Genomic DNA, 24,815 nt, shown 5'->3' on the forward strand with positions numbered 1-24,815 from the left:
GAGCACAGGGCGCCTGGGTAGCTCAGTCAGTTAAGTGTCTGACTCGATTTCAGCTCAGGTTATGATCTCAGGGTTGTGAGACTGAGCCCCATGTTGGGCTCCACACTTGGCATGGATCCTGCTTAAGATTCTCTCTCTCTTCCTTTGCCCCTCCCCCCCTGCTCATGCGTGTTCACTCTCTCTCTTGCTCTTTCATTCTCTCTCTCTCTCAAAAATTTTAAAAAATTAAAATAAAAATGAGAGCAGAAATAAAGATATAAAAACAACAACAATAACAACAACAAAAAACCCCTCCATAATAGAACAGATCAATGAAACCAGGAGCTGGTTCTTGGGGGGGGAAAAAAATTGATAAACCTCTAGCCAAGTTTATCAAGAAAAAAAAGAGAAATGACTTAAATAAATAAAATCACAAATGAGAGAGGAGAAATAGCAACCAACACCATCAAAATACAAACAGTTGGAAGAGAATATTATGAAAAACTATATGCCAATAAATTGGACAACCTAGAAGAAATGGATAAATTCCTAGAAATATGTAAACTACCACAACTTTGAACAGACCAATAACCAGCCAAGAAATTGAATCAGTAATCAAAAAGCTCCCAACAAACAAAAGTCCAGGACCAGATGGCTTCATAAGTAAATTCTACCAAACATTTAAAGACAAATTAATACTTGTTCTTCTCAACCTCTTCCAAAAAGAAGAAAAGGAAGGAAAAGTTCCAAATTCATTCTATGAAGCCAGTATCAACCTGATATCAAAACTGGATAAAGACACCACTAAGAAAGACAACTAAAGGCCAATATCCCTGATGAACATAGATGCAAAAATCCTCAACAAAAGGCATTGCTTCTGGGAAAGAAGATGATTAAATGGAAAGAACTGGTGTCCTGTGGAGACTAAGCAGTGATGGGAAAAAAAGCAAGAGGGGAATGCAAGATCCTACAAAGCAAAGGAGAACCCCAAAATAAAAGAATATACCATTCATTCCCACTCTCACCAAAAAACAACAAAAATATCCTTTAAAGGCACTGCACTTCATTAAATGACAGAAGAGGGCACTCTTAACCTAGAAATATTATTAACCATTCTAAACTACCAATTCTATGGAATTAATATACAGGGTCCTGGGATGGAGTCCCACATTGGGCTCCTTGCTCAGCAGGGAGTCTGCTTCTCCCTCTGTCTGCTGCTCCCCCTGCTTGTTCTTTCTCTCTCTCTGACAAATAAATAAAATCTTAAAAAAAAAATCTCAGTTTGTGAAAAACTCTACATTTTTTTTAATAATGCCCAAACAAGAATTAACATACACACACACACACACACACACACAACAGTAACTCTGTAATACAATAAACTGAAATAAATATCCTCAAATAAGCATTGTGGGGTATGAGGAAAACACCTCGAGTCAGAAATTCAAAAACTAAGAACAGAAATGGACACAAAGCAGGCAGGAAATGAAACAAAAGTGACTGAATTCAGGAAACAGAAGGAAAAGACAAATTCATACCAGAAATAAAGTCAAAATGTCATGGTACCCAAAGAAGGATAGATTAGAATAAAAAATTAATGAGGAAAATTGAAGAAAAACAGGAAAACAACCAAAAAGAATACAAATGATATTAAAAAGAAGTAAAAAGGGGCAAAAATCAAGTGGCTGAAATGGAATAAAAGCGAAGATCCAACATATGTATAACTAAAGTCTCTAAAGAAGAAAAACGTTAAACAGAATTAATATTTAAAACTATAATCCAGGTTAAATCTACAGAAATAAAAAGATCTGAATATAAGTACTGAAAGGGCCCACTGTATACCTGAGAAAGTTCATCCAGAATAATCAAACCTAAGACTTAGCCAAGTAAAACTATTATACTTTAAAGATTAAGAAAAAAAAAAAAATCCTCAGCATCTCCATTCAAATAAATAAATAAATAAGATCCAAAGGCAAAAGAACTAAGTGGCATCAGACTTCTCAAAAGCTACATAAAAAGCAAGGCAACAAAAGAACTGAATTTTAAGATAACTCAAATCAAGAATTGTGAACAAAGAACTTTATATCCAGCCAAAACTATCTTTCAAGTATGAAGGCCCTTGAGACTTATATATATATATATATACATACACTATTCAACATATGCAAGATCTAACTATATGCTGTTTACAAGAGGAACTCCTAAAACAAAGTGCTTCAGAGAGACTAAATATAAAGTGATCGGAGCGCCTGGGTGGCTCAGTCCGTTAAGCGACTGCCTTCGGCTCAGGTCATGATCCCAGGGTCTGGGATCGAGCCCCGCATCGGGCTCCTTGCTCTGCAGGAAGCCTGCTTCTCCCTCTCCCTCTGCTGTTCCCCCTGCTTGTGTTCCCTCTCTCTCTCTCTCTCTCTGTCAAATAAATAAATAAAATCTTTAAATACAAAACAACAAAAATAAATAAATATAAAGTGATGGACAATAGCACAGCAGACAAATGCAAACCATATGAAAGTAGGGGTTGTAATCCCCACATAAGTAGAAGTCAAGCCAAAAAGCCTTTAATATGACAAAGAACAACACTTTTTAATGCAAAACGCCACAATTCACAATGAAGATAAAATGCAACCACCTTTATAAAGTAAAACAAAGCATAAGAAGGACTATAACAGGACGTCTGGATGGCTCAGTCGGTTAAGCATCTTCCATCGGCTCAGGTCATGATTTCAGGGGTCCTGGGATCAAGTCCCTCATCAGGCTCCCGGCTCAACAGGGAATCTGCTTCTCCCTCTCCCTTTGCCCCTCCCCCCTGCTCATGTGTTCTCTCTCTGTCTCTCAAATAAATAAATAAAATCTTTCAAAAAAAAAAGGAGTATAATAAATATGGAAGAAGAAATTAATGATATATTTGAGCAAGGGTCACCAACTTTTTTCTATAGAGGGTCAGAGAGTAACCATTTAAGTAAAAACCTTCTCGGCCAGTTCTGTCACACTACTCAACTCCATCTTTGTAGCACAAAAGCAGCCACGGATGTTATGTAAACAAATGACTTCGCCTTTAGTGTCCAATAAAACTTTATTATAGAAAACAGGCGCCAGGCCTGATGTGGCTCCCGGGCCATAGCTGGCTAATCCCTGATGGAGATGGAGAAGAAAACAGTAGATCCAATTAATAGAATAAAACCTTGGCTTTTTGAAAATAATAAAACAGATGAACTGCTAGCTAACTTAATCTAGAAAAAAGGAAGAAAATACAAATAAAGGGAGAAATAATCATTGAAACAGAAGAAAATTCAAAAAGTTAAATGAAAGTACTTTGCAGACCACTCTGCAAATAAATTTGAATACACAGAGAAAATGGGTAATTCCTAAGAAAATAGTTTGCTAAAACTGACCCCATTAAACTTAAAAAGTTTAAACAGACCATTTTCCATAGGGAAAAAAAAAAACTGAGAAAGTTATCAAGGAATTACCCCCCCAAAAAGCCCCCATGCCTGGGCTGTTTTGTGGGGAAATTCTACCTAACCATTGGACTCAGATAGTCCAAATGCTCTGTGAATTGTAATAATGAAGAAAACCTTTCAAATAATGAAGGGCATAACGATGAAGGAAACGTTTCAAATTCTTTTTATGAAACAAAGAAAATATTAAGCCCTAAACCTGATAAAGATGATACAAAATAGAGAGAACTATAAACTAATATCACATATGAATATTGATGCAAAAATATTAAAGAAAATATTAGCGAACAGAATCCAACACCGCAGAAGAAACAAATACACCATAACCAAGTGGGATTTATTTCAGGAAGAGAGAGAGAATGGGGGAGGGGGAAATGAGAGAAATTTGAAATCATACCAAAATTTAAAAGTTACAAGGAATTGAAATTAAAAAGAATACACTGTAGTTAGCTTTCCTTTGCACTGTATTAATGGACATTTTAGACTAAGGAGTTACGTGATCTTTTCTCTGATTTCAGCCTACAAGACGGCAGTCTTGGAGTCTCTCTGGGTACACATGATTAGAATATGGGGTAGTCCCGAAAAGAGTAGTATGAATCTACTGCCTCCAAAACCATTTAGGACCCATTTAGTGAAGGGCTCCAATTCTAAATAACTTATTCATCTTGATTTACCCCATGGGTATGGTGCTGCCTAGCTGGATCTACAATGTCATTATATTATCTTAAAAAGAAACAACCATTTACTACCCACTACCCCCCGCCATTTTTCACATATTGCAAATGCTCAGGTATTCCATGCAAAATAAATGTCATTTTTTTGGCTAGACCAATTGCAAGTATGAGTTTCTCAGGCTGATGGTTTATAAAAGAAGCAGAAAGACTTCAGACATAACTCTGCTACCACAGAATACTGTTACAATATTTATCATTTTGTAGGAAACTGTCAGAAACAATGTTAAATTTTTTACGGTCTTTATTATCTTTTCTTTGTACTTCAATTCTGTAAACAGGAATCAGTTGGGGGGGGGAGTTTTATAAGGTCAACACAGATCTCAAATTATGCATGCTGTCAGAAAACTTGAAACAAAAAGCAAAAAAAAAGAAAGAAAACTTGCAACATAAACCACCGTAACAGTCACGGTTTTCTACCAGGCAATAGAGGGAAGACTATTCTGTTTCCCCCCTTTTTGATTTTTTTAAAAAATGTACCAACACTATTTTAGAAGTAAATGCATGTAATCCTCTGCTACAGAGAACAGAAAAGCAAGAAATCTCTTATTCCTAAATGATATAGTTTTCAAAACCCTAATCAGGAGCAGTCTAAATAGACGGTTGACTTTGCAAGGGAAACAGTGTGAGAAAAAATGGCTAAGAATCAACTGTTTTGAAAACAAAGTCACTATTTTTATAACTGTTCTATAAACAGTGGTATCACTTTATTATCTTTAGTTGTCCTTGATGTACATTTTGCAAACAGTTTATCTTAGAAGGAACAAGAGGATATGACATTGTTCAAAGTTGGGAGTTTTACTGTTACTCTGTTGAAATTTTTCTTAAGACAAATTTGGTATCTGGTTACAACTATCATGAAATTTGCTTGCTGAAAGTATATGATCATATTATATGGAGAGAAATTTGGGGGGGTTTAATCACTCATTCAACTATGCAGGGCAAATTCAAACGACTCCCTTGGTTCAGCTCTATAGGCTCAACCTTCTAACAGAGGTGGGCAGCCTTCTATTGAGGCACAGGTCCTCACATTCAACACAGAACGGCTGCTCCCTGGCTACTGGCCAGAGAGAACAATCTCAGGCTCAGTGATACCTACCATTTATCAGATCTGAGTTGAGAGAAACAATATTTAGGAAACATGGACACCAGTCATTCCTCCAAATAGTCTACAATAATCTAATCCTACCCCTGAATCAAGCCAGATCAGCAGAGGACAGGCATTTTTAAGGCATCTTTCCTTGTCCACCACACACTGAACTGTGCTTTCCTATAATGTAATGAAACACATTGAGGGGCAATAAAAAAACAGCCTCATAAAATCCTCATAAAATGTTGCTCATACATTGTACTATCTAGGAAACCCCCATGGAATAAAAAATTCCTATCTAATCACATTGTTGAAAACAACTGTACTTCCCCTGAGAAACACCACTTTGTTGTAACCTTAAAGACAATGTAATGGCACCCTTTCTGACTGGATGGGTCAAAAACTAAACCTAAATTTGTGAGCCACTAATGAAAAAATAAATAAGTTATAAGAATACGGATTATCCTTAACCTTTCTTCTGCATCTTTTTTTTATGTCCCTGACTTTGTTTTCATTCTTCTTTAGCTTACATATCTAACTGATTTTATTTTCTATACCCATGCAGGTCACTTAAAGTTTTTCCCAGAAGAAAGATGGGATATAAATAAATACTCTTTTGTTTTAAAAATTCTATATTTAATATTAATGTAATAAATCACAAACGAAAAGATCAATAGTATTGACTATATAAAATCTAAAACTTTTGTATGTCAAAAAAACCATAAACAAAATGAAAAGAAGCTATTAATCAAGAAAAATGTTTGACACAAATAATAATAAAACTCTTACTATATGAGTAAGTTGTATATTATCAGTAAGAATACAAAATTGGATAGATGAAATAATGATGATAAATAAATTGGTCAAAAAATATGGATGTTGAAATAAATGAATTTGAAGGAACCCAGAATTGCTTTCCTAACATAGACTCCTAGAACTAGAGGAGAACTTTCCTGTTCAACCCTCTAACATTGCAGAAGCCAGTTACGTTGCTCAAGTGTGTTAAAGGTTGCTATTTACCTGTCTTCCCAGGTGGCCTCTCTCCACTCCCTACTCACTAATTCTCAAGGAAGGAACAGTAAATATGTAATCTGACTGGTAGGAGACGCCCATTCCTTGGGTCACATCTCCTAGTGGGTAGAGTTCACATATTATAGGTCACTGCCCAAACAAGATGCAGATTCTTGCTTTCTGGGAGCTGTGCATAGGACGAGACCAGGAGAGAATGAAATAAAGTGAAGGAAATCACACCAAGGAGAAGAAAATCTGAAATCCTATTGGTCCAGCTAGAAAAAAATATGATAAGGAAAAGGAAATACATCCAAATGTAACTACTCTAAAGAGCCCAGAAAAGATAGGAATATTTACTAGGTTCAGGGAAGGTGGTTCAAAATCATCAGAGAGAGGAATAACGGGACTATTTTGGAGAAGAGACTAAAAGGACACTTCCCCCAACAGGTGCCCAAATCCAGGCATCATTCTATCAAGAAAGGTCTTCTAGGGGCGCCTGGGTGGCTCAGTCGTTAAGCGACTGCCTTCGGCTCAGGTCATGATCCTGGAGTCCCGGGATCGAGTCCGCATCGGGCTCCCTGCTCGGCAGGGAGTCTGCTTCTCCCTCTCCCGCTCCCCCCTCTTGTGCTCTCTCTCTCTCTCACTCTCTCTCTCAAATAAATAAATAAAATCTTTAAAAAAAAAAGAAAAGAAAGGTAGGTCTTCTAAAGGTTTTAAACAGAGACACCAGAGTCAACATTAATGGGGCACTCCTCAGTAACTACAATTGTGATGCTCTGTAGTTTCAGAAAATGTGGACACATTAAGAAAAGAATGGCTAGAAAAATCGGAGAATTCTTCAAGCATTGTTAAATTAGTTTCAGGTGACACTATTCTTGTAGCAGGGACAGCACTGGCTTGAAGGAAACCTGCCTGGGAAATGCAGGGAGTTAGAACTTGAGGAAGAAGGAAAAGAATAACAGAGATGCATGAAAGAGAATCCAGGGAGAATGACAAACGATCAGACCCAGGCCTGGGTTACAGGTTGAACGGAATAGAAACCTGTACCTCCTAATGAAATGAAAGGTGGGCAGAATTTATTTGAACGCTGAATGATGGTAGCAGACCCAGAACTGTCTGACATCATTCTCTCTCCATGGAGATTCCCTGGTTGAATCCAAAGTAGGATGTTAGGAGAACAAAAATCTAAGTGTGAAAACAAAAACCAAATATAGGGAAGGAAAGTCCTAATACCTAGCGAAAGGAATTGGCCAGACCTGGGGATAGAAAAGGAACAGAAATGAGGAGGATGGCAGGTGGAAAGCTTACAGTGGGAATCATCAGAGGAAGCTGAGCACTGGAGGCTTACCCGATGCAGAAAAGGATATGGTGGCCGGAAGGGATGCTGCAGTCCCCAACAAAAAAGCCCAGGCAGCTGAGTCTTATAAGTCAGTTCTAAGGAAAGTGGACTTGGGTGAAAAACCACTAACCTAGGGCACTTCCTGGACGTCACTAGACCAGCGAAAGCACAAGTTCCAGAAACTCAAAGCAGCTCAAGGATCCACTGAGGGTATTTCTCCAGGAGACAAATGTGAAAACTCCTAAGCAGAAAGTAGCACTCAGAGGCAAGGCATGCAATAATAAGAACCCCAGAAGCTCAGAACTAAAACAATTCTCAGGATCTTTCTGGGGACAGAGAAATTTAGAGAAAAAAGCAGGAAACTGGGACAGTGAAGGAGGCATGCAAGATGACGCAATTCTCTTTAAGAATTTCCTGCTACTCCTCTCACTATAATGTGGGGTATCCTGCCCACAAAGCAAGGAGGCTCTTTCACTAGAGATAAAGATCTTCAGCAATGGTGAACGGTGGATAGAAACAGGGCTTGAAGGAGAAATGAAAATGAGAAGGTTCTAAATCCTTGGGATGGGCACCAAGAAAGACCCAGAACCACCATGGCAAAGTTCTAAAATTTTCAAGGGAAGAGAATTTCCCTCCCCACAAAACATATGGCAAGACTAGTGAGAGACAGAACCCAGTAACCTTATGAGAAGAGAGCACCTCCCAAACTAAGTTCAAATTCACAGGTGGTAGACTCCAAATTGCTTGGTGATCTAGAGAGGCTGAACTATCACACGCAAGATTATACTTACCATTGGTAATTCAGGATCCATGTTGTAAAGGAGAAGATAACTGTGGACTTACTTTCTAAATTTGACACCATGGGACCCTGACTGATACTCAAGCTACAGTTTAGATCCCATCTCCTACCACTTTCTCCAGCTCACTCTGCTCCAGCCATACTGACTTCCTTGATATTCCTAAAACATGCCAAGGACATGCCTCTTGCAAGACCTTGTCACTTGGTGTCCTCCCTGTGCATGGCTTACTCCCTCACTTCCTCCAGATCTGTGCTTAAATGTCACTTTATAATAGAGACCTTCCTGAAGACATGAACAGACATTTCTCCAAAGAAGACATACAAATGGCCAACAGACACGTGAAAAAATGCTCAACATCACTCAGCATCAGGGAAATACAAATCAAAACCACAATGAGAAACCACCTCACACCAGTTAGAATGGCTAAAATTAACAAGTCAGGAAACAACAGATGTTGTCGAGGATACAGAGGAAGGGGAACCCACTTACACAGCTGATGGGAAAGCAAGCTGGTACAGCTACTGTTGAACATAGTATGGAGGTTCTTCAAAAAGTTAAAAATAGAGCTACCCTAAAAAAAAAAAAAAAAAATAGAGCTACCCTATGACCCAGCAATTGCACTAGTAGGTATTTACCCAAAGGATACAAATATACTGACCCAAAGGGGCACCTGCACCCCAATGTTTATAGCAGCAATGTCCATAATAGGCAAACTATGGAAAGAGCCCAGATGTCCATCGACAGATGAATGGATAAAGGAGATGTGGCATACACACACACACACACACACACACTGGGATATTACTCAGCCATCAAAAAAAGAAATCCTCTGTGATGATATGGATGGAACTAGAGGGTATCAGGGTAAGCTAAATAAGTCAATCAGAGAAAGACAATTATCATATGATCTCACTGATATGTGGAATTTAAGAAACAGAACAGAGGATCATAGGAGAAGGGAGAGAAAAATAAAGTAAGATGAAATCAGAAGGGAGACAAACCATAAGAGACTTTCAACTCTAGGAAACAAACTGAGGGTTGCTGGAAGGGAGGGGGTTTGGGGGGAGATGGGTAACTGGATGATGGGCATTAAGGAGGGCACATGATATAATGAGCATGGGTGTTATATGCAACTGATGAATCACTAAATTCTACCTCTGAAACTAATAATACAGTATATGTTAATTAAATGAATTTAAATAAAAATAAAATATAAATAAATATATTTTATATATAATGAACATATATGTATTTATACATATAGAGGCCTAAATATAATAAATATATATATTACATGTATAAGATATATATAAAATAGAGGCCTTCCCTGACCATCAGTTGTCACTCCCTTTGCCATGCTTTCTTCCCCACCTAACATGGGATTTATTTCCTTACTTGTTTATCTCTCTCTCCGCCATGACCCCTGAACAATTCCAACACCATGTCACCTGGGATTGTTTTACTGCTGCCACAATGTCAGCTATTAGAACCTGCTTGATACAGACTAGAAAAGAAATAAACATTTATTCAATGAATGCATTTATGCTCCATGTCATTTGAAGTTTTTGCTCATGGTCCACAATTGACAAAAGCAAGGTGGGTCTGGACTGACTGTGCACTGGATTCTGAGAATATGATTTTGCTTTTTCCTTTTGCATAACTAATTAGTGAGAAGCAGCAGAAGTGCATTAAGAATGAGGGCCGTGGAGCCAGGGTCAAATCACCCTGTGTTCAAATCACTGGGTGTGTGATCCTGGACAAATTGTTTAATTTCTCTGTGCCTCATGATCTTTGTCTATAAAATGGGAACAATGGCAATGCTTTCCTCAGAAGGTTTGGTAGGTCTGAGTTGATCCAAAGAGGACACATTGTTTTGTTTTTTGTTTTGTTTTTTGTTTTATTTTGTTTTTTGTTTTTTGCTCACTGCAATTTTTTTCTTTCTTTTTTCTTTTTTAAAGTTTTTATTTAAATTCCAGTTAGTTAACATACAGTGTGATATTAGTTTCAGGCATACAATACGGTGATTCAACACTCCCATACATCACCCAGTGCTCATCACAACAAGTGCTCTCCTTCATCCCCATCACCTGTTTAACCCACCCCCACCCACCTCCCTTCTAGTAACCATCAGTTTGCTCTCTATAGTTAAGTCTGTTTCTTGATTTGTCTCTCTCTCTCTTTTCTCCCTTTGCTCATTTGTCTCTTAAATCCCACATATGAGTGAAATCATATGGTATTTGTCTTTCTCTTACTGACTTATTTCTTTTTGTATTATACTCTCTAGCTCCATCCATGTTGTTGCAAATGGCCAGATTTCATTCATTTTTATTCACTTTTATAAATTCCAATATATATATATATATAGAGAGAGAGAGAGAGACAGAGAGACAGAGAGAGAGAGAGGGAGAGAAGGTGTGATATACATATGTGATATATGTGATTATGTGATATACATATATATATATATATCACACCTTCTTTATCCATTCGTCAATGACAGACACTTGGGCTACTTCCATAATTTGACTATTGTAAATAATGCTATAAACATTGGGGTGCATGTATCCCTTTGAATTAGTGTTCTTGCATTCTTTGGGGAAATACCCAGTAGTGCGATTGCTGGATTGCAGGGTAGTTCTACTTTTAACTTTCTGAGGAACCTCCAAACTGTTCTTTGAACTGACTGTACTAGTTTGCATTCCCACCAGCAGTGCAAGAGGGTTCCCCCTTCTCTACATCTTCTCTAACACCTGTTGTTTCTTGTGTTGTTGATTTTAGCTATTCTGACAATATGAGGTGGTATGTCACTGTGGTTTTGATTTGCATTTCCTGATGATGAGTGATGGTGAACATCTTTCAATGTGTCTGTTGGCCATCTGCATGTCTTCTTTGGAAAAATGTCTGTCCATGTCTCCTGCCCATTTTTTAATTGGTTTATTTGGTTTTGGGGTATTGAGTTTTATAAAATGTTTCATATATTTTGGATACTAACCCAAAGAGGGCACTTTAAACAGTGCCTGGCACATACTTAGTACTCAATAAACATAGCTATTATTGTCATCATCATTACTATGTGCTGGAAACTATTCTAAACATTTTACTTGTATTATGTCATGTAAAGATCAGGCAGAAGGTAACTGAGGCCCGGGAGCCAAGAAGAACATAGCTAATTTGTTGGCTCTTCTTAAAAAATGGAGGTGAAGTTCACACAACATAAAATTAACCACTTTTGAGTGTATGCTTGAGTGACGTTTCTTAAGTTCACGGTGTTGGGCAACCATTACATAATTCTGCTTTATTTTTTCTCAGAACAGTGGTGAATACGGGAGAGAAGAATCAGGAAGACAGGAGCAGAACCTAACTTATTCAACTGCCTTCCTTCAAAGGTGGCAGCCCCTCCACCTGGTTGCCCATAAATTTGTCTGTTAAATCCAGTGGATTAGAGAACAAAAAAATTCTATGTCCCTTCCTACTAGAGAGAGCTGTGGACTTGACACAGCTGGCCTCGAGCTGGCTTCTTCACAAGGCCAGATGGCCTCTCTAGGAAGTCTGACCTTCATGAGGCCACTGTTCTCTGTGTCAGGTTCATGTGCTCAGACATGTTCCAGTCATAAGGCCTCCCTGTCTCAACCAGGGCCAGCACAGTGCGGCTCACGTTACTGATCTCCAGGAATTTGGTTCTCGTTGTTCATAATGACTACCCTGGGGGCTCAGCCATCTTAAACCAGGGGTAAGAGATAGGAAGCCTTACAGTATTTTCAATCCATCGCCATCAGGAAGCCCTAAATGAAACAGTCCATTCTTGATCTCTACCCGCTGTGAGCAAGAACCCCTATGGGGAAGGGGAGGGGTGGTAAGATTCAGGCCCCCTAAAGCCCAGAAAAAGGTCGGTAGTCATTAGAACACACGTCTCTTGACTCCCAGATTAGCATTCTTTATGCTCCCCGACATTGTGCAGTTCACATATTTCACATGTCCTGAGACACAAAACGGAGGGACACGTACACCCACCTGCTGGTGCCATTGCCATCATTATTTGCACAGAGTGCTGCTCAGAAGATCCCAGGACAGTGACATTCACTGTGTAATCAGTTGCTGGGTGCAGGTCTAAACACACCACTGGAGCTTGTTCCCTTGTTGTAAAGTTAAATGATGTTGCATGATAAAAATTATTCAGATACCACCTTTGACCCAGAACTTTAAACTGTCATGAGATTAAAAGAAAGGGTTGCATTAAATTTTCTGTTGGCTTGCAGAGATCTAGACTATAAGCAAAACAGAGATAAAGCAAGAAGGTTCATTCTGCTAGAATTGTTTTTAATACAATAGCAAGCTAAACTGGGGATGGACTTTACAAACCTACTCTCCCTATCCTATTCAACGTCCCCCTCCACCAGCTACAGGACAAAGCTTAAAATGCATAACTGCATCTCCAGTGAACAAAATGTAGGCTATTCTAAGACAACGATGTCCTCCCAGGTAAAGAAGATGGCACTGGCGCTATTGGGCAAATCCTTTTAATTTCTTTGCATTCATAAAGGATCCATTGATATGCCTCATGAAACAGAATTTTTGAACTTTATGAGGATTCCTCCCAATTATGCATTCAAAGCAACTGTGCAAGGGTACACTTCACTTGGTCCTTCCTATTAGAGCTCTGGTAAAAGAGTTTTTGGTCCATGGATTCATCATGCACGCTGTTAGCCTTTAATACTCTATCCATTGCCAAACCAAGATGCATGTATAATACAGGGACTTATAAAGGAAAAACTATGTGAAGTTCCCAGAAGTAATATGCTCAACCCCTGATCGATCTGTGTGCTACAGCTGGGCATTTTGTGTTTAGCGTCTCCTTTGATGCTCACGTCATTGGCTATGACCACCCTCCATCCTTCCTCATCACTGCCATTCTTCCACAGTCACTCAAGACCCTGACATCTGGCTCACTGGGAGTTTCCCCTCTCCCCCAATTCCTAGCATTCTCTTGGGGAACGTAAAGGTCCTTATAGACAAGCCATCAAAACTTGGCCTCAGAGATCCTTGAGCTCAATGCTATGAAGTTCCTCCGCTCCACTTTAGCTACTCATATCCACAGCCACATCCCAGGCTGCATCATTCTCAGAGCTGCTCCAAGATCTCACAATCTCCTATCCCTCTGCCCCACTCATCCATTGTGCCTGATCTCTCTCAAGAAACCCCCAAGATTTCCTCACTCGAGATCTTCTACCCATATTCTACCACCCCCATCCTCGTCTTCCCCAGCTCTCTCAGGTACCCTATCACTTCAATTATTCTCTTGCCTGAGACCCTCAATGCCCTTAACCCTCTGTTCTCAATTTCACCCATTCTGGAAAACCCGAAACACACTGGGTCAATCCAGATATTTGGCTTCACCAGTTCTACATTTAGGCTGCTGCCATCTGCTGGAAAAGACCTCACAACTATGTAGGCTGCGTTTCTACAAACTCAGTCTCATCCTGAACTCCACGTGGTTTAGTCTACAAACAAAAAATGACTTTCTGGTTACAAACACTGTATGCACAAATTTATAGTAAAGTTATTTTATTTAAAAATATAGTGTGAAGTTTTTTTTCTCTGTCATTAATTGGTTCTATAAATAAGTATACAGAGTATACAGTGCTGGGTACACAGTGGCAGTTAAGGTGCAGGCCTAACCTCAAGGAGCTCACCGATGAGTATCCCGGCAAACAAAATACCCAGGGATAAGTCCTAGAATACATGAGGCAGCAGGAGCACTCAGGAAGGACACCTAACCCTCCTCCTTGGGGATCAGGAAAAGCTTGCCTATCTAAATTTGAACCCGAGGAGAAATTAGCATTAAGCAGGTGAGTTGCAGACAGGAAAAACAATTCAGACAGCAGGAACGGTGTTTGGGGCAGAAGGTCAGTGAAGCCTTCCTACCAGGGGAGATGACTGCGCTGAGCTTTGTGGATAAACAGGAGGCAGCCAGATAGGGTAAAGGAAGGAAGGGCATTGCTGGTAGGAGAGTCACATATGTGAAGACACAGTGTGAAAAAGAACACAAAAAGTTAATCAGGGAGTATGGGCCTAGAGCTTATAGAACAGATGAGGCCTGGAGAAACAGATTTAGGACTTACCAGCATAGAGACAGTGAAGGAAGCAAAGAGGGATACAGAATGACAAGAGAAGGGGCAATGTACAACCTTGAAGGTATTCAGATTTAAGGGACAGGCAGAGGAAGGGAATCCTAGGAAGGAGAAATAGAGTGGGGTCAAAATAATAGGAGAGGGGCGCCTGGCGCAGTCGGTTAAGTGTCCGACTCTTGATTTCAGCTCAGGTCATGATCTCAGGGTTGTGAGACTGAGTCCACAAGCCTAGCGTGGAGCCTGCTTAAGATTCTCTCTCTCTCCCTCTTCCTCTGCCCCTCCCTCCACCTTGCACATGTGCTCTCTCTCAAACAAAAAAAATAGTACTCTATGCTTATAGAAGAATCATGGTATCTTGTGGTTTAATTTTTTTTCTTCTTTTTTTTACTAGTGAGGTATAACGTGTTCATATGTGTTTTGGAGATCATACATATATAATCTCATATATATATGAGATTATACATATATAATCTCATATATAATCTCATATATATATGAGATTATACATATATAATCTCATATATATATATACATATATATATGTATATATATATATATGTTAAGTCCTGGATCTACAACTTAACTGCATGACACACATATATATATATTTATCCTCTTTTGCAAACTGCCTCTGAATATTCACATTTTACAATGGATCTGTTGAGAGTATTTTACATGTTACTTAATGTTACTTTATGAATCTTTAACATATTAAAAAACAACTTTTTTCCCCAACTTAACTCTTTAATCATTTTAGTGTAAATGCAAAGAATCATTTATTTTCTCAACGAAGTAGCTAACCAATTGTCCCAGGACCATTTATTTTCACACCAATTTTTAAAAATCATCTAAACTTTATCTGGGTACCTGAATATGTTTCTAGCCCCTGTGTTCCTTCTAAATATGAAAATTTGAATATTTGGCTCACCTGCTTAAAATCCTTCAGTGGCTCCACAGAGACATTAAAAATAAGATCGGAACTCAAAATTATAGGGCTCTTCATGATCTAGTCACTGCTCAGGTTTTTGCCTCATCTCTTCCCATTCTCCCTTGCTTTCTTTGTTCCCTAAGAGAACCACGTTCCCTAATATTCAAGATGCTTCTCTACTTGCCCACAGTGCCCTTCTTCACCTTCACCTCACATCTTTGATCTGGTTGAGTCCCACTCATTCTCTATGATTTAGCACAGTCTTTGCTTCTTGTTAAAAACAAACAAACAAAAACCAAAACCCCACCTGGACATACACACATGCACACAATCCCCCATTTATTTACCTTTTATCAAAGCACTCATTATACCACACTGTCGTTTACTTGTGTATTTACATTAGTGTGAATTGAAAGTTACAGGTCCTGATACATGATATTCTTTTGGTAAATGGCTAATGAGTGAATGAATGAACTTTAATACTTAGTCTACTCTGCCAAAAGATTTGCAAGGCACTAAAAGTGACACAAAATAACGAATCTCAGTTCCTACCTGAATTTACCAATCATTTTACTTGAGAGGTATGATTTTTAAAAAGTCAAGTTAAATGAGGACCAATAGCCATACAATGAGTTTCTTAAAAATCTACGAGCCAGCGTGAATTTGTTGACAGAATAAGCTGCAATTATAAAATGCACTAAAACAAAATATAATACATACATGTGAAATACCAGACAGGGAAACTGATAGCAAGTCACCCACTAGAGTGTCTTCCTCCAATTTAGTTCCCCACTTGGCACCCATCTCACATCCAACTCTAGAGACAAAAATCAAACTGTCCAGAAGTTCATTCCATTAGTGTTTTTAAATACTTTGGATCCTCACCTGGAGAGCCCTCAAATTTTTAAGTGACGTAATACATTAAGAGATAACATGAGAGATCTTCTTACTTGGTACATTTGTTCTGATCCGAGTTTCCTAGGGTGCCTGTTCAGTTTCAAACAAGCTTCACTGAATACTGAAATATTGAAAATTCCATCATCTTCTAAGAGATCATCTTCTAAAAGATAAAACATAGGGAAAGGTTGCACGTCTTAGCAAAACATATCTTGGCTAAGTACAACTGAAACTCTGACATCTTACAAGAGCCAACAGGGTGTTTAACAGCAAGAGCATCCCGTCTGCCTACAAGTCCTGGCTCTACAACCTAACCGCATGACCTCAGCTAAGTCACTTAACCCCTCCAATCCTCAGTGTCCTTCTCTGTGAAATCAGGTAATCCGGTTTGCTTTTCTTATATCACAGGCTACTGAGAGAATCAGATAAAATAATTCATATTTAAAAATCACCATAAACTAGGGGCACCTGGGTGGCTCAGTCAGCTAAGCATCTGCCTACAGCTCAGGTCATGATCCCGGGGTCCTGGAATCGAGCCCCGCCATCAGGCTCCCTGCTTGGGGAGGGAGGAGGGAGCCTGCTTTTCCCTCTCCCTCCTGCTCATGCTCTCTCACTATCTCTCTCTCAAATAAATAAATAAAATCTTTTTTTAAAAATCACCATAAGGGGCGCCTGGGTGGCTCAGTCGTTAAGCGTCTGCCTTCGGCTCAGGTCATGATCCCAGGGTCCTCGGATCGAGCCCCACATCGGGCTCCCTGCTCTGCGGGAAGCCTGCTTCTCCCTCTCCCACTCTCCCTGCTTGTGTTCCTGCTCTTGCTATCTCTCTGTCAAATAAATAAATAAAATCTTAAAAATAAAAATCACCATAAACTGGAGCACCTGGGTGGCTCAGTTGTTAAGCGTCTGCCTTTGGCTCAGGTCATGATCCCAGGCTCCCTGCTCCACAGGAAGCCTGCTTCTCCCTCTCCCACTCCCCTGCTTGTGTTCCCTCTCACACTGTCTCTCTCTCTCTCTCTCTGTCAGATAAATAAATTAAATCTTTAAAAAAAAATCACTATAAACTAATAAAGCTGTGATATTTTTAGAAAGTTCATCTTATCACTTGGATAGTCCATACATTAAATGTCCTGAAGGTAAGCATGTCAACATCTAAAAAGTGTTGGAAAAGGTGAATGAAAGTCAGAGACCACGGATCAGAACTCTCAGAGTGGGTGGTGTTTCCAACCTAGAAGATGAACAGAGAGGAGATGGCCAGGCAAGATGTTTGCTTCACAGCAGACAGTATTTCAAGAGCTACTCAGGTAAGGACGAAGGCAGTAGAATAATCAGAGAGGAGACTTATTTCAACAAAAAAGACCATTTCACTCCTCCTGCAGTCTGATTTATTCCTTCCATGGTCTATTTTCTTCATGTAGTCATGAAAAAAGAAGAGGTTTGTTACTAATGAGTAAAAAACTCCCAGAGTGTCCAGGAATACCACAGCTAATTTTCAAGGAAGAGCAACTTTCCCAACAAGCCAGTACATTTTCTACAAATGAGAAAAAGTTTAAACAAAACTTTTTATAACTACCTGGAAAACTACATTTCTCCCATGGGAGCCTGCTCCCTAAGAAGGAAGAAGAACAACAAATTATTCTATTCAAAATCAAAACTGCCCACAGCATATTACATGTCACTCACACATGCAACACGAGGCGATTAGCTGGGGGAATAATTGGAAAATGTAAAGAAAAATACGGTTACGAGAGAGAACTTGAGGACCTATCACATGCATTCCCCTTTATCTTCACAGCTTCTAAAGATTTCGTAAAGACATCAGAAATGAAAAGTGCTATGTGTTTGCATATAATTTTGAGGCACACCAAATATAATATATAAGAAATACCACATGCAGAATGTCTGTTCACAAACAGAACACAAAGCAGAAATACTGTCGGCACAGCTCCCATCTCAGTACAACTGGCTCACTCACAGCCACGAGAGTCTGAACTCAGGGGGAAGATGGGGACGTGAACAAAAGCATCTGGTTCCCACTTCCCACCCCCAATCCTGACAGAAGTGGCGGAGAATAGGAAAAAGGGGTCACAATTTGCATCTGGGTTGGAAGGAAGGGTTGGTTGACATACACAAGCCATCAACATGAAGACGTTTCTGCTTAGCACCGTGTGGAGGAGACCAGACAAAAGAAAAGATGCTGAGAGCTACAATGTACAACGTGCCCCCAAGCAAAGAAGCCTGGTCTCAATGTCTTCTAGGAAGGAACTGGGGAAGGACTGGGGCCCACACAGGTGGGGCCTAGAAGCGAGGAGGGCAACAGGACAAATAAGTGATGGATGCTCCATCCGGAACAATTTAGCCTGGTCGTTCCTGTATTTTGACAGGCAGCCAGGGTAAAAACCATATATACTACTATGACTACTACTAGTAGTAATAATAATAATAGTCCTTCCTTAGCATACTGGAGATCAGTAACATGGAAGGACTTCTATGGGGAGGTCTAGAGACCTGGAGGTTCCACCTGACAGAGAACCTGGGTGGGCAGAAGGAGGGACTTGGTTCTCTCCTGCCTCTGTAGACCATAGCATCATAATGAAGTCCAACAACACAATGCTGACTGAGAGCAACAGTTTCACAAATCAAGACAGCCAAGTGCTGAGGGGCACCTAGGTGGCTCGGTCGGTTAAGCGTGGGACTCTTGGTTTCAGCTCGGGTCATGATCTCATGGGTGGTGAGATCCAGCACCACCACCCTCACCCCCCAGCCTTTACCCCTCCCCCCACCCCCACAGGTTCTGTGCTCAGTGGCGAGTCTGCTTGAAGATTCTCTCCCTCTGCCCCTGCCCGCTTCTCTCTCGCTGTCTCTCAAATAAGTAAATCTTAAAAAAAAAAAAAAAAAGATAGCAAAAGTGCTCAGAAATAGGGGCGCCTGGGTGGGTCAGTCAGTTAAGTGTCTGACTCTTGATCTCAACTCAGGTCTTGATCTCAGGGTCATGAGTTCAAGCTGTGCTGGGCTCCATGCTGGGTGTGGAACCTACTTTAAAAAAAAAAAAAAAAAAGGAAAAAAAAAGAAATAAAGCTCAGGGCATTGGCTTTCTCACAGCTAGCTGCTCCCGGAAGGACAGGACAGAAGGATGCTGGATTATCCAATCAGCAATAAATCCTTCAAGATGAGATCTGAGATAAGCACATTAATATTATCCAATAAAAAGTAAGATCAAAGAGAATGTCATCCATTTTATTACAAGAGAAATATCAAACCTAGATAAAACTTTTATCTTCTAACAGTAAGTAATCTAGAAGCAAAAAAACAACATAAAAATGATTCTATGAAATCTAAGAAATGATTCTACAAAGAAGATGTGCTTAAGAGGCAAAGAATGAATATTCTTTTGAAAAAAACAATATTGAGCAAAGTAATAGTAAACTTAGGCAACATCTTTTTTGTAAAATTTTTGTAAAAAATTTTAAAGATGGATTAAAACAGATAAAGGATGAGTAAATAGTCTTGAATTTCACACATAAAGAAAGCCTCTGTGATATCAAGGCTTAAAAATCAGATTATCTACAATAGGATTTTTTTTCTAAAAAATCACACCCTCTTCAAATTCTCTTTCAAAACTTTAAATTCCCAAAATCAATGTGAAATGCCTCTAGAATTCTACCAAAAGAAGTTATGGACCAAGGAATTTATCTTCACTTGAGCTCTTATTTAGTCATGAAGACAGCGAAAAGACATTCTCACATAATCATGGGCTCAGAAAGTATCCCATTCCTTGGTAAGAAGATAGAAATCTCTGTGCAATGAAGTAAAAATATAGATAAAAATAGAGAAACTTTGGTATGAAAGGACTGGTAGTAAGCACTGAAACTGTTAAAACATATACCTGTTTAAATAAGTGTTATAAATATTGCTCTAAATCAATATAAAGATGAATTCTTTAAAGACGCAATTTACAAGTTAAAAAATAATTAAAAATAAGAAGCTGGCAATAAAATGCTGTATTAAGCCAATAACATAAAGGAAGCAAGAGGGGAAGGAAAAAAAAAGAAGCAGAGAATGCTAACTTCCTTATCTTATTCAGGAAGATGTTAACATTATTTCAGTCTGAACACCGGTAATCAGAAATACACATTCAAATAGGATTTTGTTTGTTTTTTAATGTGTAATATAAAATAAAAATAAAAATAAATATATTTATAAAAATATAAAATAAAAATAATGTGTAATATCAAATAAAAAATTAAAAAATAATGTAAAATAAAATAAAAATACTGAACCACTGAAGAAGAAAATCTGTGGAGCAAAAAGGTAGAAAACAATGGACACAGCAAAGCAACATTAGAAAAAAAACAAGATGACAGAAGAAACGAAAATCATAAAGAACACCAAATGTAAATTTCTAATCTACTTAAAAACAAAACTTTTCTCAAAACGGTTCAGTCCATGCTGCCTCCTGGAGTATAACCCAGCAATGTTACTGAGATAGATTTTAAGAGCAAAAGTGTTTAGGTGTGGGGGGGATGGGGGAAACAGGTGAAGGGCATTAAGAGCACACTAACTGTGATGAGCACTGAGTAATATATGGAATTGCTGAATCACTATATTGTACACCTGAAACTGATATAACACTGTACGTTAACTACACTGAAATTAAAATTTTTTTAATTTAAAAAAGAACCAAAGTGCGCAAAGGCATATTATGCAAACAGATGTACAAAGAAATCAAGAGAACCAATATTGCCATCAAACTATAATTCAAGGCAAAAAATTTTTAAACAGGATAAAGTGAGCCAGTTGTTACTAATGAAAGAATCTACAGTAAGACATCAGTCATGAACATAAATATTGTTAACTCAAAATGTGTGAATCCAAACAATTAGAATTTCTGAGAGAAACTGAGAAAAATGGCAATCCAGGTATCTACAAACCACCACCAACAACAAAAAACAGAAGTCTGGAATACCTTTATTAATAGAGTTGACTGAAGACTAGCTCTTACTCTACTCACAAGCAAACGTACTACCTTATTATTGCAAAACTTTCCCAAATAATAAGCCCCAAGAAAATGACAATAAATCCCCTCAAAAATACCAAAATGTAATAAAACTAGAAATTAACAACAAAGTTAAATGTTAAAAAAAAAGAAAACCTACCATTTGTATAATTTACTTGTAATTAATCCTTCAATCAATGGGGAAATCAAATAGAAATTATGTAATGCTTTGAAAGTAAACATAAAGAGAACATATATTAACACACTCATAAATAATTCTTCAATCAAAGACAAAATCAGAAGGACAATTATACAATGCCTTGAAAGTAGGGATAAAGAGAGTACGTATCAATGCCTAAGGAATTCTGCCAATGCTCAAGTCCAAAAACATTAAAAACTTTTATTATCAAACGGAAAAGAATGGAAATGAGTTGAATTATGCATTCAACTCAAGAATTTAGTAATAGAACAATATAACCAACTTAAGAGAATCGAGAAGAAAAAAGTAATAAAACTAAGGGGGGAAATTAATGAGATAGAAAAAAAAACACTTAAAAACCCAAGAGTTTATTCTTTGGGGAAAGAAACAGTAATAAAACAGAAAACTCAAGCTAAGCTAATCAATTTTTTAAGAGAGAGAAAACCAAACTTAGGAATCAGAATAACCTGGGGCTACATAACCTGTAACCCCAGAGCAGTTGTAAACAAATATTCCATATGACATTCTGCCGATATATTTAAAATCCCAACCAAGGGTACCTGGGTGGCTCAGTCATTAAGCGTCTGCCTTCGGCTCAGGTCATGATCCCAGGGTCCTAGGATCGAGTCCCACATCAGGCCCCCCGCTTGGCGGGAAGCCTGCTTCTCCCTCTCCCACTCTCCCTCTCCCTCTCCCTCCGCTTGTGTTCCCTCTCTCACTGTGTCTCTGTCAAATAAATAAATAAATAAATCTTAAAAAAAAAAAAAACTGACTGAAGAAAATGTAGGAAACAAACAGATCAAAGGAAAATCACAGAAGAAATTAACAAAGTTATCAAAGAATTATCTCCCAAAAGGGGTGAAACTTAATGATCCTACAAGTAAATGTATCCAACTTTAAAAGGAAGGCAATAATTCCAAAGTGATACAAACTTTTCCAGAGCATAAAAAACTATGGAAAACTTCCCAATTCATTTTAAGAGAACTAGTGTAAAGCTTAAATGGTATCAGATTGCCAATGTACAGGCTCTAGAGGAAGAGAATGGCCAATCTTTACACCAGTGCATATATAAACAGAAAAGATAAAACTTAAGTACATACTGAGTAAATGTAGAAATGTGCTTTGTTCCCAGTTGGATTGGCTCCACATAAACCCCAGTTCTCACTAAATTAACTTCCAAATTTAATCCAATTCCACTTAAAATTTCAGAGAGAGGAAAGAGCTCTGGAGACATTTAACAACTGAGCCATGGTCACCTAACTCTTCAACACAGAGTTAAGATGCAAAACCAGGTCTGTCTAACCCCAAAGACCACCATCCTTTTCCTGGAGGGTGGGGGGGGAGAGAGAACCTTGCAGAGGTAACTGGATATTAGTAAAAACAGCTGACACTGAACAACAAGCTGTCATTCTGACTGAATAATGACACGAGTTTAAAGTCTTTTAAAAAGACATATTCCCCAGAAAAACTACAAAATGAACTACAAACAAGTAACAAAATGACAATAAATACATATCTCTCAATAATTACTTTGAATGTAAATGGACTAAGCTCCAAACAAAAGAGAGGGTGTCAGACTGGATTAAAAAACAAAACCTATCTATATGCTGCCTACAAGAGACCCATTTCAGACCTATAGAAAGTGAGGGGATAGAGAAACATCTATCATGCAAATGGATGTCAAAAGAAAGCTGAAGTAGCGGTGGCGCTGGGTGGCTCAGTCGTTAAGCGTCTGCCTTCGGCTCAGGTCATGATCCCAGAGTCCTGGGATCGAGCCCCGCATCGGGCTCCCTGGTCTGCGGGAAGCCTGCTTCTCCCCCTCCCACTCCCCCTGCTTGTGTTCTCTTTCTCGCTGTGTATCTCTCTCTGTCACATAAATAAAATCTTTAAAAAAAAAAAAAGAAAGCTGAAGTAGCAATACTTATACGTGACAGCATAGACCATTTTTAAAGATTTATTTATTTTAGAGCAAGCGAGAGAGAGAGAGAGAGAAGGTGAAAGAGCACATGAGCAGGGGGAAAGGCAGAGGGAGAGAATCCCAAGCAGACTCCCCACTGAGCACAGATTCCAACGCAGGGCTCTTTCCCACGACCCCGAGATCATGACCTGGGCTGAACTTAAGAGTCAGATGCTCAACTGACTGAGCCACCCAGGTGCCCCAGGACAAAATAGACTTTAAAACAAAGACTGTAATAAGAGACAAAGAAGGACACGATATAATAATAAAATGGACAGTCCAACAAGACAATAAAACAATTATAAATATTTATGTACCCAACATGGGATCACCCAATACAGAAAGCAATTAATAACAAACATAAAGGAACTAATCAACAGTAACACAATAATAGTAGGGGACTTTATCACCCCCCCTTACATCAATGGACAGATCATCTATGCAGAAAAGCAACAAAGAAATAGTGGCTTTGAATGACACACTGGAACAGATGGATTTAACAGATATATTCAGAACATTCCATCCTAAAACAACAGAGTACACATTCTTTGCACACAGAACATTCTCCAGAACAGACCACATATTAGGCCATGAAACAAGTCTCAACAAATTCAAAAAGATCAAAGTCATGCTATGCATCTTTTCTGACCACAACCACTTTGACACTAGAAGTCAATCACAAGAAAAAATCTGGAAAGACCATAAATACAATGGAGGTTAAATAACATGCTACTAAACAATGAACAGTTCAACCAAGAAATCAAAGAAGAAATAAAGAATTACATGAAAATAAATGAAAATGAAAACACAACAATCCAAAATCTTTGGGGTGCAGCAAAAATGATTTTTTTTTTAAAGATTTATTTGAGAGAGAGAGAGCACAGAGGGAAAGTGAGAGGGAGAAGCAGACTCCCCTTTGAGCAGAGAGCCTGATGTGGGGCTTGATCCCAGGACCCTGATATCATAACCTAAGTCAAAGGCAGATGCTTAACAAACTAAGACACCTGGGCACCCCAACAAAAATGATTCTAAGAGGGAAGTTTAGGGCAGTACAGACATACCTCAAGAAGCAAATAAATCTCACATAAAAATCTAACTTTACACCTAAAGGAGCAAAAAAAGGGAACAAACAAAACCTAAACCCAGCGAAAGGAAGGAAATAATAAAGATTAGAGTAGAAATAAATTATATAGAAACCAAAAAACAATAGGACAGATTAATGAAATCAGGAACTGGTTCTTTGAAAAGATCAATAAAACTGACAAACTTCTAGTCAGACTCAGGAAAAGAAAAAGAGAGAGGAGA

At 38.6% G+C, this 24,815-nt stretch overlaps 1 protein-coding gene across 1 annotated transcript in view; it reads right to left on the reverse strand.

Annotated features, from left to right (window-relative positions):
* SUSD1 (sushi domain containing 1) overlaps nucleotides 1–24,815 on the reverse strand; it is a 107,416-nt gene that overhangs the window by 40,139 nt on the left and 42,462 nt on the right. The window contains 2 exon segments of the mRNA XM_021691606.1: nucleotides 12,420–12,612; nucleotides 16,415–16,524. Coding sequence (XP_021547281.1) covers nucleotides 12,420–12,612; nucleotides 16,415–16,524 — 303 coding nt within the window.

This window comes from Neomonachus schauinslandi, chromosome 13 (assembly GCF_002201575.2).
Source record: "Neomonachus schauinslandi chromosome 13, ASM220157v2, whole genome shotgun sequence".
Taxonomy (NCBI): domain Eukaryota; kingdom Metazoa; phylum Chordata; class Mammalia; order Carnivora; family Phocidae; genus Neomonachus; species Neomonachus schauinslandi.